The sequence below is a fragment of the Lissotriton vulgaris genome, chromosome 1_1 (genome assembly GCF_964263255.1).
Source record: "Lissotriton vulgaris chromosome 1_1, aLisVul1.2, whole genome shotgun sequence".
NCBI lineage: Eukaryota > Metazoa > Chordata > Amphibia > Caudata > Salamandridae > Lissotriton > Lissotriton vulgaris.
The window spans coordinates 1,102,848,156-1,102,868,362 of NC_141685.1; the positions used below are offsets into that span (position 1 = coordinate 1,102,848,156).

The 20,207-nt window shown below is 43.9% G+C and overlaps 1 protein-coding gene across 2 annotated transcripts in view; it reads right to left on the reverse strand.

The window, feature by feature from the left end:
* The window catches only part of LOC147748681 (A.superbus venom factor 1-like), a 1,130,076-nt gene that overhangs the window by 172,877 nt on the left and 936,992 nt on the right, over nucleotides 1-20,207 (reverse strand). For both annotated transcript variants that reach the window (XM_086963555.1, XM_086963554.1), the window contains exon 33: nucleotides 6,675-6,726. In XM_086963555.1, coding sequence (XP_086819681.1) covers nucleotides 6,675-6,726 — 52 coding nt within the window. The remainder of the gene's footprint in view (nucleotides 1-6,674; nucleotides 6,727-20,207) is intronic.

Here is a 20,207-nt window from a genome sequence, read left to right on the forward strand (position 1 = left end):
TGAGTGGAGTCTAATACTACTGGAACTGAACCACCTATGGAAACCATATCATCCTTTCAAACTTGACATGTTGGCTTATCCAACAAAATCTAAGTTGATTTTCTTTTCCACAGATTCGTAAGCTCTTGTAAGAGCCATCCAATTTTATGAATAATTTATGTTAATATTTTAGTGGTACTTCGATACTTCCTAGACAATAATGCAGGAGTGAAGTGGTACTCCATACATTTTTACATGGACATTCAGCAATTCTGGGGGCATATTATGAAGGGGGGTTATCTCTGCTTTTTTGGCTTTAACACCACTACAGACGTCAATCCCACACTTAAAGACTTGTTCAAAAAAATGGAAAAACGTATAAAAAAGGAGCAATCCAAGTGGTGGGAAAATAAATCTTTATCCCGGTATTTGAAAGTTGGTAGAGTACTGAGGGGGTTGCGAATTACACTGGCCCCAAGTTACGAAACACCTGATCCACAAATGCTAATGAAATGGGCGGAAACGAACCTAGAGTGTTCAAGTAAGCTTATGGCAATTCTGGTTGAATATGCTGAAAGCGACCGAGTAAAGATACAAGCTGAAATAGAATTACTCGAAACGGAAATTCTAGGATTTGGGCCGAGTGAGCAGGCGGACAAATTTAGAAATGAGAAGATGCAGAGTCAAAAAGGATGAAGAAATAATAAAAAAATGCAAAGCTTTTAAATTTGAACGGGACCGCCTAGACTATCTGAACGGCTAAACTTTTACATATGCAAAGAAGTATGAAAATGTAAAAGCTCGTGCGAGGAAAGTACGACAGGCAAATGAGGGAAACAAGACTGTCTCAATTTCCTCTACTGATGCTATTCTGACATCTGGTAGCGAGGCGGAAAACAAAGCGGCAGGACCCTCCACGGAAGGGTTAACAAAGCTGTCTTTGGCGCAGGAGGTGAGTTGTCTATGTCAAGACCGGCGCGACACTTTAAGACCAAGAGTCCTAGGGAAGACACAGGCAAACAAAACCGGGCCAACCAAAAACGACACGCAAGGAGAAAATGCCGCCAGCACAAAGCAACCCAACGCAAACCAGACAGCCAAGGGCCGGTGGAACTGATCGAAGTGCAAGGCGAATGTGAATTAAGAGGAAGGTCCATCATCAATCTCTCTAACATCACTCTTTCTGCAAAAGATGAAATGATCCTAGGCCTAGGATCATCATATTGTCCGCCATCGAATTTTAACTATGTGGATGCAAGAATGGATACATATAGCTTCGTACGCAAATTGAAATTAAATAAATTCTTTCTTCTCCAATCAAAGAAAGGAAAAAAACAGATGGGTACACAAAACAGTCCCTCGTTGTTGGAAGTTGGGGATCGTTGCTCCTTTGATGAAAGTTGGAGCTTACAACAGGAAGGTGAACCATCATTGGATTTGCTTTTAGTGACATCAAGGGAAGATCAAGGCTTGAGAAACACCCCCTTTAAACCAAAGTCAACCTTTCAACCGGTGTTAACACATGACAACATAGATGTTTACCATGACTTAGTTACCAAGGAACTTAAACAGCTATACATAATGACAAACAAGAAACACAATGTGGCAAACAAAAAGAATCAATGTTATCAAAATCTAATTAAAAAAATTGGAGTCAGATAAAAATGTGATCATCCGCCAAGCAGATAAAGGCGGGAACATTGTCTTATGGCCACGGGATATGTACATTGCTGAAGCGGAAAGTCAATTGTCGGATTCTTCTTGTTATAGAAAAAGCAATTTGACAGCTTTGAAAGCTTCTTTGCAGGATCACAATTTGAAACTCATGGCATGGAGAAGTGCTAAATCAATTTCAAATGATGAATACAACTATATGAAGAAAGATTTCCCGGTAATACCAACATTCTATATAATACCGAAAATACATAAAGATATCAATACACCACCTGGACGTCCGATTATATTGGCTATCAATAGTTCAACAGAGAACATTTCACGATATATAGACTTTTTCCTCCAGGAATGGGTAAAATGCCTTCAATCATGTGTACAGGACACTTCTGATTTCATCAGAAAAGTAAGTAATGTTGTTTAGAGCTCTGATTGTTTACTGATAACACTCGATGTATCCTCCCTTTATACATCAATCAAACATGCTGATGGTATGAAAGCTGTGGAATTTTACTTAAACATGAGGCCAATTAACTTTTCTACACATAACAAAATGTTGTTATCAATGATCCAAGTTTCCCTGGAGCAAAACTATTTCCTGTTTAATAACCAGATACACCAGCAGGTTAGGGGGGTAGCTATGGGGGCCTGCTTCTCCCCGAGTCTAGCATGTCTCCACATGGGAGTCTGGGAGGAGCAGACCCTAGGAGACGATCTCAGGGCAACTATGCAAAAACAGGTACCACTTTACCTAAGATACATTGACGACTTATTCATGGTATGGCGAGGGTCATTATTGGAAGCTAATGACTTTGTGGAAGCATTAAACAATAATGGTTTAAATCTAAGATTTACTTCACATATTGACGCCAGATCCGTATTTTTCTTGAATACTGAGGTATATGTCACAGAGACAGGCTTAGCCACCAGGTTGCATAGAAAGCCCACGGCTGGAAACACGGTACTGCATGCTTCCAGCCAGCACCCTCACCGCCTGATCAGCAGTATCCCCTTTGGGGAGATGCTGCGGATCAGGTGGGTTAGCAGCACTGATCTAGACTGCCAAAAGGCTCAGGAGGAAAGTATGGCACGTTTTTAGTCCCGTAGTTATTCTGTTAAAACTATCCAGCGGGCTATCAATCGATCATTATCTGTAACAAGGGAAGTAGCATTGGCAATCAAGGACAAGTCCAAGGTTCCACGAATGGATGATACGACAATTAGACTCAGGGTTATCACCACATATAGTAAACAACACAAGGAAATTCAGCAGATTTTCTACAAAAATTGGAATTTAATAACGGGGGACCCTGTTATCGGGAAATATATTATAAATAAACCCAATATAACATTGAGAAAATCCTTATCTATGTCAGACAGATTAGTAAGTAACTTACTTGAGAAGCCGATTTCCGCTACATGGGGTGCCCTTAGTTGAGGATTTAAGAAGAGCTCGGTCTGTAAGGCTTGCAGACATGTTTGTAACAAAACCCAGTACACAGTGCCTTTTAAAAGCAACCCTGTACAAATCAAAAAACGCATGACATGTAAGACTGAATTTGCAGTCTACGTGCTGCAGTGTCCCTGTGAACTCCGGTATGTAGGTAGTATCCGCTTGCCTGTTCACAAGCGGATATTGCAGCACATAAGGGCTATCGTGGGAAAAGATCAAGCTTACCCGGTGGCCCGTCACTTTGAGAATCTACACAAAAGTGACCCCTCAGTTTTACAATACTATGCCATTGACTGCGTCATGCCACTCAAGAGCGGAGGCGATAGAGATACTAAGCTCCGTTTATTGGAAACTAGGTACATTATAGAATTGGACAGTAAGACCCCGCATGATCTTAACGCGAGTGAAGATTTGTACACATGTTTGTAGTACCAATACACCAAGGGTATCTTAAGAGCACTGTCGTAATTCTCGTTAAAGAAGTATACCCAGTTTCTTTTTGTAATTCAAGTAAACATTGAATACATAATGAATTGAACAAAGTCACATATTAGGGATAAAGCAATGATTTACAATCGAATTGGTGTATGAATAACTATAAAGAACCAATACCCTCCCTTCATATCCTTCCTAGATTTTATAAAATTTCTTTATGATGTATATTACATAATTTTGCACTATTGAGCACTTTATTGGTAGGATTAACAATGAGGATTCTTACTTTTACAACTTGAGCTTACAATATATTGAAAGGACTTGGTTAATAACCAATGTATACCCTATTATGATATTGATGTTTTCCAACTGGTCTTTTATGTTAACAAAAAGATGGTTTTAATGATGATATTTATTAAGGCTTTTATAGAATTGTATATACATTATGAATTCTGCACATATTAATTGCGGTTTGATTGGACACGAAACATTTTTTTCGGAGGACTTGTTATTTTATAAAAAAAACAGACATTATGTCTTTTATTGTAAATAATGCACTTGTTTACAAATCTTTTTTTACATACATTTTTTCTCCTGAATGTGTGATTTTTAAGATTGTAACCAACTACATATTATGTTAAATTATTTTTTGTGTATTTTGCACTGCATATGTGTTGCACAAATCAAACTGTCTAATTTGGAAAGCATGGCAATGAGCCATTTATCCATACTAATATAATAAAGAGAGAGCCCAAACCTTTGAGGCGGGTAATCTCAGGAACCACAGCACCAATCACAATACCCAATACAGCGTTGGAAAGGGCAGTTGCAGCAGAAGGACATAGGCTAGGCAGACGCCCACCATATACATTTAAAAGGTAAAAGAACCATGCCAGCAAAGTAGTCCCTTTTGGGCGTATCTATGTTGTGCTGTGGGCGTGTGCTGGGGGTGTGACAAACGCTGCGGGCGTGTGGTACGTTCCGCCCTTCATGCCATGTCTCATATCGTGTGCTAATCCCACCCTGCTCCCTTTAAATACCCCTGCACCCCATAATCATAACCCACCCTTACTCCTTAAAATACCCTAACACCCTTAAACACTAACCCATCTTAACCCCATAAATATACCCTGTACCCCAAAACCCAAACCTATCCCTAAACCCTAAAAATAGCCCTGTACCCCAAAACCCAAACCTAGCCCTGAACCCTATAAATACCCCTGTACCGCAAAACCCAAACCTACCCCTGAACCCTAAAATACCCATGTACCCCAAAACCCAAACCTAGCCCTGAACCCTTAAAATACCCCTGTACCCCAAAACCCAAACCTAGCCCTGAACCCTAAAAATGCCCCTGTACCCCAAAACCCAAACCTAGCCCTGAACCCTAAAATACCCCTGTACCCCAAAACCCAAACCTAGCCATTAACCCTAAAAATACCCCTGTACCCCAAAACCCAAACCTAGCCCTAAACCCTTAAAATACCCCTGTACCCCAAAACCCAAACCTACCCCTGAACCCTAAAAATACCCCTATACCCCAAAACCCAAACCTAGCACTGAACCCTAAAAATACCCCTGTACCCCGAAACCCATACCTATCCCTAAACCCTAAAACTACCCCTGTACCCCATAACCCAAAACTATATCTGAACCCTTAAAATACCCAAACACCCCAAAACATATACCTCAGTACCCCAAAACATATACCTCTATACCCATACTTACCTTATCCAAACATTAAAAAAAAACATGCTTTTACCATTCATGCATTTACAACGAATTTCGTTGTAAACGTATGCGTGGTATAAGCATTTAAATGTAATGCCATGCGTTATAATGGCATTGCGGAGTCATGGTACTTTTGTAATGAAAGTATGCGGAGTGATGGTATGCGGAAAAAAAGTTGCGGAATAATGGGTGTTAACCCTCCCCCGGTAAGTACATTCTTGGCACAGAGGCCCACATCTCCAGCAACATACTCATATTTTTTCACCACCCATTTGAAAAATGCACAGGTCTCTCTCATTGATGGCCAGCACCGACATACACTTTTAGACACACCTTCCGCCACAAGTTCTAGAATTGCGAACTTTAGAGCTGGGGAGCTATGTTCGAATCTCGGCATCAGCTCAACATCCTGTGATTCCAGGAAAATCGCTTTGTCTCCCCGTGCCTACCACAAATGAATGTGTTCTTCTGTAATGTAAATTGTGTTCATGCCATGTTGTCGAGTTCGCGCTATATAATATTGCAAGGAAAAATATGTGCACTATGAATCGGAGCATTTCACAGGCCTGTCACAGATAAGAAATGCTATCAAAACGAAATCCTACAAAACAATATACTACTGGCCGGCAGCAATTCATACCCGGACAACGTCGGGACGGGCTGCTAGTTTAACATAAAGAGAGGTCGGTATGTTTACTGACCATTACAGGGTTAATAAGGGTAGGCTATATACAACTAGCGCCACCCCTCCTTCACGAGCTCAATAAGTACCTTCATCACTTTCAAGCAATGTATCATGTGATCAAGCCTCTGGCTAGAGGCGAAACGCATCATGCGGGCTTGCTGGGTGCTATTCTGCTTCACGGAATAAATCAATGATTTTGCACCGAATTTGGGTCTGGCTTATTCGTTTCAACAGTCCTAAGAGTGTGACTGAGATGCAGCAGCGTCAAACGGAGTGAAAGTAATATATATATATATATATATATATATATATATATATATACAGAAACTTTCTGTTCTCTCCCGAAGGCAACCCAGAAACAACGAACCACCAGACAGTGTGGAATGTGAGCAGAAAGATATATTATCCCTTTTCTTAGCTCAGCATGACGCGTTTCGGGTAACCAGTACCCTTGATCACATATATATACACATATCACACGATGGAGCAAGAGGGAGTAATACAATCATAATTTGGCAAACAGAAAAAAGTTCAGTGTAAATATGGCAGGTAGAGAGTTAAGGAGCGGGATAAATGTCGTGGCGGTAAATCACAGTGAGGGTCAGTGTACTCAGTAAAGGGGGAAATCACATAACATTGCCCTGTGTATCAGTGTTGAAGCCAAGTCTACATCTGCTATCTTTAATGTGTTTATTTAGGGGTGGCATAATAATGTCTTACCTCGTGCAGATTTCAATAAGGGCTGAGGATTGCGCACCTTCTGATCTGTTAGCTAGAGAGAAAAATGAAAACAAATACAGGTGCCATGTAATCAAGTTTTCCACCTCAAAGGGTTACAGTTCAACTTAACTTTTCTTAAATATGTAAATCATGCCCCTAATATTGTGTACATTTTAGCAACACACCAGTCTACAGAGTCATTGAAACTTTAATATTTTTCTGTGAAAGCCTATTTAACTGAAGACATAAAAAATCCCTAGTAGCTGAAAACAATGTATGTTAACAATGAATAGGTACAGGACTAAACACACATTAGTTAAACTTTGGTTCTCATCCTTGCAATACTAACTGACATAAGAGGAAAGATGTATTTTTTATCACTTCTTGGCACGTAAAGTATCTGGGTACTTAATCCTTCTCAGCATCATCTGACTTGTACATTCTCTCGGACACCACCTAACATTAACATTAGCTAAAATTAACTAAATTAACCATTTCCTATCCCTCAAAGCCAAATGTAGAAATTGTTGCTTTTGTTTAGAAATCCATTTCTTCCTATATGTTCAAGGAAACTTCCCCCATCTCCCCAAAACCTATCGTGAGAAGATGGTGGATTGTAAGGTCCACGATATCTATTTTTCAGAATGTTTTCATATGGAACCAGAAGCAGTTGCTTGTGAAAACAATAGAATTGAGGGAAGGTTTCCTCTAGGAAGCAATCAACAGAAAAAGCAAATAGAGGGAATGTGCTGCTACACACCACTGTGAGCATGGAGACAAGGGTTACTTGCTGCAGTCCAGCCATGATGACACACACACAGCCAGGATACGGCTGAGATGCCAAACCAGTACTGATGCCACTGAGACACCCAGTGCCATGGTGTTGGTCCAGAAGCTAGAGACAAGCTTCCGGGTAGTAAGCTTCTGAGGCTAAGTAAGTGATGTGCTCCGCCCCAAACTCCTAAGTAACTGCATTGTCCACATAACGTACACCATGCAGGCCTTAGGATGTGATTTCCTGACAGATGCAGTCTTTACCCCTACATTGGGTTTTGAATTGCCCTTCTTGGGGAGTGGCCAAGAAGGCCATCATGATAGACACTTAAGCCCCAAGCTTTGCCCAGAACTAAAGCAATCCTGCTAAATATCCGAGACACCAGCCACTGCTGACCCTGAAATCTGCTGTACCTGCTGTAAAAGTGCTCTGGTTGACTCTGTTGCGCTTGACGGCTGCCGAGTGCCCCACTCACCGTACCGCTCCAGGGGAAGTGGTTGAGCCTGTGACTGAAAATGTAAAGCGTCCCGCGCTTTGAGCTGTCTGCCAATCTGACAATCAGAACCATGCTATGCTCGGCTGTCTACGCTTTAAGTCTTTCGATTGGATGTGGTTGCGGTCACATGATCGCGATGTATTACAATACCACATTTTCCCCGTAATAATGATTCAAATTCAAGAATCTAAAGCATTAACGCTGTGATTTGCCCTCAAAGAAATGTATATAAAGAGCAATGTCTAACAATAGCATATTTATCTGAAGGGTGTGTCAGACTTGAAGGTATTGATGGAATTGGGAGTTTGCAAGGGTAAAGGATTTTTGTAGTTTGGCAAAGGAATGTATGTGGGTCGCCGTCCATACATCCCCAAGTTGAGAGATCCTGATGAAGTCCCAGGCACGGAAGCTGGTGAGCTAGACCACTTCCTTCAGCCAGGTGCCTTGCCATAGTGGAGTTTGTTGTGAGAATTTAGCATTCCACAGCATGTGGCGCAAGGCGGCATGCCAAGCTAGGAGTACTACTTGTGTAACCGTGGTAATACGGGCAGTGATTGGGGCTCCATATAACAGTGCCTGCAGAGTAAGAAATCCCAAGCGACTGAGCTCTAGCCTAAAGACCGGGTCAGACCAATCCCCATTGAATCAATCGTGAGCTATGAGGAGTTGGGTGGCTAGGTGGTATAGGTAGAGATTAAATATGCCCAGTCCACCATCATAGGGGCCTCGCTGACAGTGGGTGAATGATAGCTGCGGTGGCTTGCCCCGCCACGGAAAGTTGTGGGCATCGCTCTCTAGCCACCAGAACCAAGACTTCTGGATTTGGAAGGGAAAGTTGAGGAAGATATAAAGGAAGCGGGGTAAGATCATAATTTTGTTCTTTTTCAACCGTGGAGATCCGAGACTCCGTCTCTGCGATCCAAGATAGGGTGTTATGTAATTCCTGGCGAAGCAGCGCCACATCAATTTTCACTTTTCCAACTCTGGCCTCCTCCATCACCACCACCTGGGAGGTTCGGATCGCCTATATGATAACGGTGAGATCGTTGTGTCAGGTCTCAGCTTTGCCCGTGTCTACTATACCAGCGGTGCCAGAGGCAGGACCACTGGAGCAGGTGGTGTAACGATCTATTGCATCTGTGATGATGCAGCATGTGGTGCCTTGTCCTTCCCCATGGTCGGGTCTTTAACAGCTCCTGTCAGGTCTGCTCCCAGTATCGGGCCCCCAGAAAGGCAGTGCACCCTTTGTTTCTCCAGGAGGAGGCAGGAGCAGAATGAGCACCCACACCAATGTCGACCCTGCACTGGCCGTTGTAGCATGGTTGCAGAGGACTGAGTTTAGGCAGGGGGCCTCAGACTTTTACTGGAGACCTCAGTCTAGAATAGGCCTACAGCCACACATACACCCCTCATACCTGAGGTTTGTAGGGACCCTCATAGGAGATTTGGTAATGAAGCCATCCACCAACGGTAAAAAAGAGGGGTACCTGTTTGCGACAAGAATGTAGTTGTGTCGGGTTGCAAGGCAAGGGAAATGGCCGTTGTCGCCCGGTGGGCTCCCTAGTGCGTTGTGTAGGCCCCGGCACCAACTCTGCACTGATCCGTGCAGCAAAGTCAGGCGCGGGACCTAGGGGTGATGATTGGTCCTTGCCTTGACTCAAAAATGAGGCGCCGCTACCAGGGTCGCACTGCGGTGCGGCCACGGCCCAGGTTCATCGGCCGCGGCAGAAGGTGGCGAGGAAGATGGTCGTCCTCGGCTGGTGGTCCTTCTTAGGTGCTGATTGGGCCCTTGTACCTACCCTGTACTGACCGCGCAGCGAGGTCAGGTACAGGACCTCCATGCGTCGATCAGAACCCGCTAGGGCTGAGGGGAGAGTAGCTACCCGTGGAGGCACGCAATAATATGCCCACCGCCCAGAGCCACCAGCCGTAGCAGGAGGCAGTAAGGTAACTGTTTGGTGTCACCCGGTGGGCAACCAGGGGCACTGGGCGGGCCCCAGCGCTGACTCTACACCAATCCTTGTGGCAGAGGCAGGTACAGGGCACCAGGGCTTCAGCCAGCCTCTGTCCGGGACCAAAAGGAGGAAATCACTGCCACTGGCACTGCCCGGCAGCATGGCCGCAGCCTGGTTTTGCCAACCTCGGGGCCCAGGTGAGGGCGGGAGAAGCACTGCAGCAGTCGGGAGGCCGGTCTCACCAGGCCTCGTGGGCTGTCATCTGTCTCCGGCTGTGAACAGGGAGGGAGGGCCTCCCCCAGGATCAGTCGATGACCGTGGGGGGAAGCCTGTGTCACTCCACTCTCTTCCAGGACATTGCTGATATAGCCTCCTGCAGCCTGCTCGTTCTCTGGAGATTCTTCTGCCATGTCACGGGGTCGTAATTTAGGTTCCCTCATTTTGTGTGACGCCCAGAGTGGGTTGTATTACGTGGCGAACACCCCGAAGGGGTCGAAATAAGCGCTGGTGTGTGGCGCAAGGGGACGCTTGACCGGGTGGTGCCCTAGTACATAGAGGGCTGCTGCGTGCCCTGGGCTAGTCCCGACATTAGTGCCTCTGTGCCACCATATCCTCTGGGTTGCCCCAGTCCCACAGTGTACCCCTTGGGGATTTTTGCAAACGGCTGTGCTGTACCTCCCTTACCTGTAGAGCCCAACTTACCTCAGCATGCAGGGGGAGTCAGGCCAGTACACGGAGGAGGATCCTCTAAATTAAGCCTCCTGGGATGACGATTTCTACCAGGCGGTGGATGATTCCATCTACAGGGCGGTGGATCAGGCGATAGCGCCCCTGGAGCAACGCCTCTCGGCGCGTTTGGAGGAGGCGTACACAAAGATCGCGGCCCTCATTCCAGCGCCTTCCCCGGCCTCGGATCCTTCCCCGTCAGCGGTCCCCCCCCCACCTAAGAAACCATGTACTGAGGGGATTGACCCGGGGGCCTTTGATAGGGTTAGGCACGCCTTTAAGGCGATTGAGGAACCTTTATATCGCTCCCACCCTCCCTGGAGGAGTCCCACCTCCCACTCCCCGCACTATGTCACCGGAGCCACAGTAGGATGACGACTCCCCGGATTCGGAGGAAGAGGCCTGCTCTTCTAGGTCGTGGCTTCCGTCCCAGCCGTCCACCTCCGCGGGTCCTTCGGACATGTTGGACTCGGATGACATTGTCCACCCCCGGTCCTCGGAATGGGTCCCGTGAGATAAGGTGGCCCTCTATGTGGCGAACCGTCTCCGGAGACCAGTGGACAAGGACACGCGTATCCGCCTTAGGGCGGAGTGCCCCCGCCCCTCCCTGGAAGGGAAGGTGGTGATGACCCCGGACATTGTTTACTGGACCATATAGTCTTGCCGATATGCAAGAAAAGTTTGTAAAATTAGTCAATAATACTAGCAAAATGCCTTCACGTACAACTTATAATCTCAACATGTTGAATCAAAGCAAAATATTTAACATAACCATTCGTATGTCTCTAAAAGGATTTGCAACAGATATTGAAGCATCCCCAATATGACCAATGGCAGTTAGTGATCTAATCTAACCAAAGATAACAGAACAGCTACAACTGTCATTTATTTTTATTTTTTTTAGCATTCTGGTAATGATACTTCCATTATGGATGATTGCTATTCAACCCCAATCCTATTGAGAACAATTGTATTTATGTACATTAAAATTAAACTCGGACATTTGTACAACATATACATGTTTAATTCTTTTTTCAGTTTGCAGAATGTTACATAAGTCAGTACCCAATTGCAGAGATTAAAGAAAGTATATCCCCCTGTTCTACCTTATTATACAGATATCTCAACCATGGGACAAACTGGTTGCCACAGACTACATCAAAATTGCAATGGACCTAATGGAGTCATCAGGTTTGACTTTAACATTTTATGATAGAAAATGTATAATACCCTAGTGCTCTAATAAACTTCGGATTACTTGGTACTTTGTTTTCTCTTTGAATCTTTTTTATAAAATAAAAATTTTGAACATAGTAAAGTAAGATATTTTAATTATGTTTGTGAATTTAAAATTATATTTGTTAGCTACCATTAGAAATTGTTTTGAACAGTTGTGACTGTCCTATGTAGTAGATAGGTAAACGCCTGAAAACATGTAGAAAATATTGTAAATTAAGTTTAGAATTTTTACCACTGCTGTTATAATCCGCTAATGTACATATGTTTTACATTTAGAGTCTGATGAAACTTTCTGTATTGTATGCAGACAAAAAGACTCACAAATTTTTAAGGATAACGTTAAGGTAATATACTCTTACTATTTCTAAACGACAAAGTTAAAAAGTAACGGATATAAGTAGAGGGGTTTTTGATGGCACATAATCTCCAATTCACACATGTGCGGATGGGTCTGATACAGGGTGGATCTCAGTATAACTAATGGATTTACAAAGGTCTTTTCTGAGTTGCATCCGCCATGTTGGTTCACTCGCTATACACCCTTCCTAGTAATAGAGTCATTACCACTTTGCCACTGACTGGAGACAGTGCACTATGTTTAGCATGTAAATAAATTTAAGTTTGCGGAGCAAAAAACTATTGACCTGTATACAATCCGTTCAGAATAACAAATCAATTTTCACTTTCTTTCCAACAGGCACTATGTTAAGAATACTACTGATGTGTGCACATTTCAAGCATAGAAACAAATGTAATATCCTAGTAACCTTATTCAGATTAAAAATATACGAATTGTATGTATTAATAAGTTTCTTTCCATGGTAAAGATGAGTTCACGTGCTAGTTGTAAATTTACATACTCTGCATACTCCTGCCATCTAATGTTCTGTCCAGTTTAAAATAAGAAGTATTTCTTTGAAGTCTTTCAAGTTGGGAGTAAAGCCACTCCTCGTTTTTTAATCAATCTCCTTGGGCATCGACTCAATTGTTACATTCTATTCCCACATGAGGTTCATAATGGAGTAACTAAGTGTAATATAGAGTAGTCAATGCGTATGTAAAATAAATATTAACATGAAACAACCACAGGTGTTGGTGGGTAGGTAGAAGGGCACATGTGAATCAATATTTAACATTCCACGAATAGAAGCTGAGACTGATAATGCCCTAGGTATTCACCCTGTTTGCAGATTCTTACATACGTCAACAACTAATGCTTGATTAGCCAATGCTGAATTTTAGCATGCTCTCCATGTTTTTTAATAACAAAAAGAACATAGCTAAACAAGTGTTTCACAATCCCTACTGTAAGGCTGTTCTATGATGCAATCAGACCATAACTGTGGTTAATACGAAGTTTAGAATGACTACATGGTCAAACATAAGACATGTACCAAATTGCCCAAATAAAGTTTACACTTTTTACAATAGCAGTTAAGATGTAGAAATGTACATCTATTTTATATTTATATTCTATTCAACAGTTCTGCATTGTCTACAACCCAAAATTTCAGACATCAACTCAATTGTTGCATTCTGACTGAACAAAAACAAGAATCGTACAAATTTTATGTTCGACACTATTGATTCCAAGGGCCCTTTCATAGACCCTGAACTTTTTTCCATAGATTTAGCTGCATAGTCTTTCATGTTTCTGCAACCATCACTAGATTGATTTTATCACTGACATATATAAAGTCATCAGTCACTCCTATGGCAGGCATTAACAATTCTTAAGGCTGACTGCTGGGTTTTCTGTGAGAGGATGCCCATGCATGAGCAACAGCTCTCATTAGCTTTCAGAATCTATTCTCCCATGGTTTACTGTGATGTACGTATTATGTGATGTGATGGAAGTACGGTAGCACGTGACATCATATCCATATCGGATGCGGTCAGTGCACAACCCCGTGATTTTTTTTATTGTTGAAAAACGTATTTATATATATTTAATATAAATATTAAGACAAGAGTTTATCTGAATATTGTTTAGCTTTATTAAAAAGTACATTACTTTTTAATGCAATTTCGGAAAGTTGCGCTGGGTGCATCCTACGCGCACCCCATGGGACCTCAAAAACCAGATTTGATTGGTTCATTACACTTCCTATTGAAGGACCCCACCCATTTCAATAACTCTTCTTAGAATTTTTCTTAGGAAAATACCTCCTTAGAAGATCTGCTGCTCTTTCTTTTTGTATAACAAATTTACTTAAAGATACTATGGCTGCTGATTCAGAGAACTCATCAGACCAAGAATTTCTTCCGAACCTCCACCAAAGTAAAAAGCAAAAATATACCAGCATTGTCTGGAAATTTTTCACCATTCCACCTGGCTTAAAAAAAGGTGAATACAACAAAAGTTACTTGCTGCATATGCAAGACTATGCTTTCAAGAAGAGACCGCAATAAAAAGTACTCTTGTAGAACTGCAAGAATACGGAAGCACTTCCAGACCAAGATTCTGTCTCTCAGCTGCTGCTCCTGTATCTGCTTGTGACCACTAGTACATTCCATAGTTGAGAGATCAGTGTAATGAACTGGGAGGCAGAGATATACTTGCCACCCCCCAAGGCTCCTGTTCTATCCATCTGTGGACCCCTATGTATCTGTGTACTCCTCTATATCACAGGGAGCTGATATAGACAGGTTTTTTTTGTCTGCTGCTCCTCTCGTATCTGCTTGCGACGACTAGTACATTCCATAGTTGAGACGTCTGTGTAATAAACTGGAAATCAGAGATATACTTGCCATCACACAGGGCTGCTGTTCTATCCATCTGTGGACTCCTATGTTTCTGTGTACCCCCCTATGTCACGGAGAAGATATTATAGACAGGTTCTTTCTGTCTGCTGCTGCTCCCATATATGCACGCGATACTCCTTCCCAATTTGGAAAACATAGAATGACCTGTATAAAATATGGACGGCTGATAGCATATGGAGAGCATTCAGTAGATATTTCTACCAGACTTACAAAAAAGGGCTGGTGTTCTATCCATCTATGGACCACTATGTATCTGTGTACCCCCCTATATCACGGGGAGCTGATATATACAGGTTCTGTCTGTCTGCTGCTGCTCCCATATCTGCTTGTGACGACTAGTACATTCCATAGTTGAGACATCAGTGTAATGTACTGGGTACTAGATATATACCTGCCACCCCCAAAGCTCCTGTTATATCCATCTGTGGATCCCTATATATCTGTATCCCCCCCTATGTCACGGGGGAGATGATATACACAGGTTCTGTTTGTCTGCTGCTCCTCCGTATCTGCTTGTGACACTAGTACATTCCATAGTTGAAACATCTGTGTGATGAACTGGGAACCGGAGATATACTTACCGCCCCCAGGGCTGGTGTTCTATCCATCTGTGGACCCCTATGTATCTGTGTACCCCATCCATCTGTGGACCCCTCTGTATCTGTGTACCCCCTATGTCACAGGGGAGCTGACATAGACAGGTTCTGTCTGTCTGCTGCTGCTCCCGTATCTGTTTGTGACAACTAGTACATTCCATAGTTGAGACATTGGTGTAATGAACTGGGAAGCAGAGACATACTTGCCACCCCCGAGGCTCCTGTTCTATCCATCTGCGTACCCCTATGTATCTGTGTACTCCCCTATATCACGGGGAGCTGTTTTAGACAGGTTCTGTTTGTCTGCTGCTCCTCTCGTATCTGCTTGTGACGACTAGTACATTCCATAGTTGAGACATTGGTGTAATGAACTGGGAAGCAGAGATATAACTGCCGCCCCCAAGGCTCCTGTTCTATCCATCTGTGGACCCCTATGTATCTGTGTACTCCCCTATATCACTGGGAGCTTATATCAACAGGATTTGTTTGTCTGCAGCTCCTCTCGTATCTGCTTGTGACAACTAGTATATTCCATAGTTGAGGCAATTGTGTAATGAACTGGAAACCAGACATATACTTGCCACCTCCCAGGGCTGCTGTTCTATCCTTCTGTGGACCCCTATGTATTTGTGTACCACCCTATGTCACGGAGAAGATAATATAGACAGGTTGTTTCTGTCTGCTGCTGCTCCCATATCTGCTTGTGATACTCCTTCCCAATTTGTAAAAGTTAGAATGACCTGTATAAAATATGGACGGCTGATAGCATATGGAGAGCAGTCAGTGGATCTTTACACCAGACATAAAAAAGGGCTGGTGTTCTATCCATCTGTAGACCCCTATGTATCTTTGTACCCCCCTACGTCACGGGGGAGCTGATATAGACAGGTTCTATCTGTCTCCTGCTGCTCCTGTATCTGTTTGTGACGACTAGTACATTCCATAGTTGAGACGCCTGTGTAATGAACTGGGAATCAGAGATATACTTGCCACCCCCCAAGGCTGGTGTTTTATCCATCTGTAGACCCCTATGCATCTGTGTACCCCCCTATGTCATGGGGGAGCTGACATAGACAGGTTCTATCTGTCTCCTGCTGCTCCTGTATCTGTTTGAGATGACTAGTACATTCCATAGTTGAGACCTCTGTGTAATGAACTGGGAATTAGAGATATACTTGCCACCCCCCAAGGCTGGTGTTCTATCCATCTGTAGACCCCTATGTATCTGTGTACCCCCCTATGTCACGGGGGAGCTGATATAGACAGGTTCTATCTGTCTCCTGCTGCTCCTGTATCTGTTTGTGATGACTAGTACATTCCATAGTTGAGACGTCTGTGTAATGAACTGGGAATCAGAGATATACTTGCCACCCCCCAAGGCTGGTGTTCTATCCATCTGTGGACCCCTAGGTATCTGTGTACCCCCGTATATCACGGGGAGCTGATATAGACAGGTTCTGTTTGTCTGCTGCTGATCCCGTATCTGCTTGTGACGACTAGTACATTCCATAGTTGAGACATCTGTGTAATGAACTGGGAAGCAGAGATATACTTGCCACCCCCCAGGGCTGGTGTTCTATCCATCTGTGGACTCCTCTGTATCTGTGTCCCCCCTATGTCAATGGGGAACTGATATAGAAAGGTTCTGTCTATCTGAACAGTTGTATGTCAGCTATGTGACATGTCATCCCAAGAAAGTCTCCAAACAATACCTACAATTTAAGAAGAAGCGAAGAGTCAAAATACATAAATGACTAAAATTCAGTTATTCTGTCAATGTGGAATGCTAACATGGATATTCAATATGTTGGGGTTAATTCCATTGCTTTTGCTCGATATGTAACGTCCTACATTACAAAATCAGAAAAGACGGAATTGAAAGAAATGTGGGATGATATTTATCATGAGAAGACACTAAGTAAGAAATTATACAGTTTCAGTTTGAAGATGTTATCCCAGCGAGAAATCAGAGCATATGAATGCTCAGATTGGTTATCATCAGCAGGTCCAAATCTAGAAGAATAATTTAGGTGAGTCTACGTCTTGCTGCAATGCGAAATCTGGTACTGAAATCTGCTCAAGAAATTGAACATTTAGCAGAAAAAGATCAAGAAAGTACAGATATTTTGAAAACGAATATGTTGGATACATATTACCCAAACAGAAGTCATCATCTTGAGAACATGTGTCGACTAGTACATTCCATAGATGAGAAGTCTGTGTAATGAACTGGGAAGCTGAGAAATACTTGCCACCCCCCATAGCTGGTGTTCCATCCATCTCGGTACCCCTATGTATCTGTGTACCCTCCTATGTCACAGGTTATGCTGATATAGAAAGGTTCTGTCTGTCTGCTGTTGCTCCCGTATCTTCTAATACATTCCATAGTTCATACATCTGTGTGATGAACTGGGATGCAGAAATATACTTTCCACCCCAAAGGGCTGGTGTTCTATCTATCTGTGGACCCCTATGTATCTGTGTACCCATCTATGTCATGGGGGAGCTGATCTAGACAGGTTCTCTCTGTCTGCTGTTGCTCCCGTATCTACTTCTGATGACTAGTACATTCCATTGTTGAGATGTCTGTATAATGAACTGGGAAGCAGAGATATACTTGCCACTCCTCAGGTCTGGTGTTCTATACATCTCTATACCCCTGTGTATCTGTGTGCCACCCTATATCACCAAGGAACTGATATAGAAAAGTTCTATCTGCTGTTACTCCCGTATCTACCTGTGATGACTAGTACATTCCATAGTTGATACATCTGTGTAATAAACTGGGAAGCAAAGATATACTTGCCACCCCCAGGACTTGTGTTCTATCCATCTGAGAACCCCTATGTATCTGTGTACCCCCCTATGTCACGGGGGAGCTGATATAGACAAGTTTTTTCTATCTGCTGCTGTTCCCATATTTGCTTGTGACAACTAGTACATTCCATTTGTGATACATCTGTGTAATCAACTGGGAAGCAGAGATACACTTGCCATCCCCCAGGATTACTTTTCTATCCATCTGTGGACCCCTATGTATCTGTATACCCCCTATATCACGGGGGAGCTGATATAGAAAGGTTCTGTCTGTCTACTATCGATACCCTATCTGCTTGTGATGACTAATACATTCCATAGTTGATACATCTGTGTAATGAACTGGTAAAACGATGGATTTAGGCCCAGATCCTTGTACTGGGGTGAATGTATGACATTGTTCTACATTCTGCCCATCAACTGTGTTTTTTGCAATTTTCACCCCGAGTGTGCTGGGTATGCTCAGACGTGAGTCCCAGGCTCTCCACACCACTGGAGTCAAGCTATCCAGGCTGATGAAGGCTGATAGCCAGAAACCGGTCCTTGGATGCTTGATTCCGGTCTGGGAAAGACATGGCTTGGTAGTTCGGACTGGACTGTTTCCATGAGGCACAGGGTCAGAGCTGATTTGCATATAGCCAGTGTCTAACCCAGGGTGATGTGGAGTGCAAAAAAACGATGGATTTAGGCCCAGATCCTTGTACTGGGGTGAATGTATGACATTGTTCTACATTCTGTCCATCAACTGTGTTTTTTGCAATTTTCACTCCGAGTGGGCTGGGTATGCTCAGACGTGAGTCCCAGGCTCTCCACACCACTGGAGTCAAGCTATCCAGGCTGATGAAGGCTGATAGCCAGAAACCGGTCCTTGGATGCTTGATTCCGGTCTGGGAAAGACATGGCTTGGTAGTTCGGACTGGACTGTTCCCATGAGGCACAGGGTCAGAGCTGATTTGCATATAGCCAGTGTCTAACCCAGGGTGGTGTGGAGTGCAAATAAACGATGGATTTAGGCCCAGATCCTTGTACTGGGGTGAATGTATGACATTGTTCTACATTCTGTCCATCAACTGTGTTTTTTTTGCAATTTCCACTCCCATTATAAGCATGACAGACTAGAGTTTGTCTTGCACTGCACAGTTGAATGCAGAGGACAGGTCGAAAAATACCATTAAAAAGTTGCCACATTTAATGTGTACGTATTTACCTATCAATACGTTCAGGTTAATAGACCGATCTGTGGTCCAAATTCCTGGTCGAAATCCATCTTGTAAGTCCGAAATGATGTTATTACAATCGGCCCAATCCTGTAGTCTGCATAAAAGCATGCAACCAACCACTGTGACTAGTGAGTATAGCAGGGAGACGGATCTGTAGTGAGTGGGACAATTACAACCACCTTTCTTGAATATTGACACAATGTGGGACTCAGACCAGGAATTTAAGAAGCCAGCACTCTGACAGGATTTAAGGACGAGAGTCAGGAGGGGGCCCAGGAGATCAATGTTAACTCTAAAGATCGATCAGGATGATATCTGGGCCCAGCGCTTTGCTTCCTTTACTCAACTTTCGAGCCAATGTGACATCTTCAAAGGGTGAAATTGAGGTCAGTCTGATTGCGGGAGAGTGTGGACATAGGGGAATCAGCCATGAGGGCTAATGGAGGGCAGTTGCTACTGCACTCCGTTCTACTAGTATATAATTTAGAGTAGTGAGATAACCAGTCTTCTTCAGTAATTGCAATCTCAAATCTAGGTTGGTCGTCATCGCTTAAAAAGGGGAGTTAAGGGGCGTGGCCAAGATGGCGGGCTGAGAGGACGCACTTGCCGAGAGCTCCCGAGCCCCTGGAAACCCTGCACCGCTCACAGCCGCTGATCTCCCCCAGATCGGGCGGCTACCACACCTGGTGATCCCCGTGGGGGTGCAGAGCAGTCGGTGAGCCCCAGTTGTCCCGCCGCGGCGGTGGTTCCGCTCGGGTGCCGACCGAGGCGGTGCCCGCTGAGAGACCTACGGAGGGCCCGAGAGCCGCGAGACTTTCAGGCTTTGTGTTCCGGCGAGGTGATCCAGTGACTGCGAGTGGCCTGCCGGCGTGCCCGTGACACGGCGCCTGGGTGGGTGCCGAAGCGGCCTTCGTCGACGGAGCGGAGCTGAACAGACGGTGGC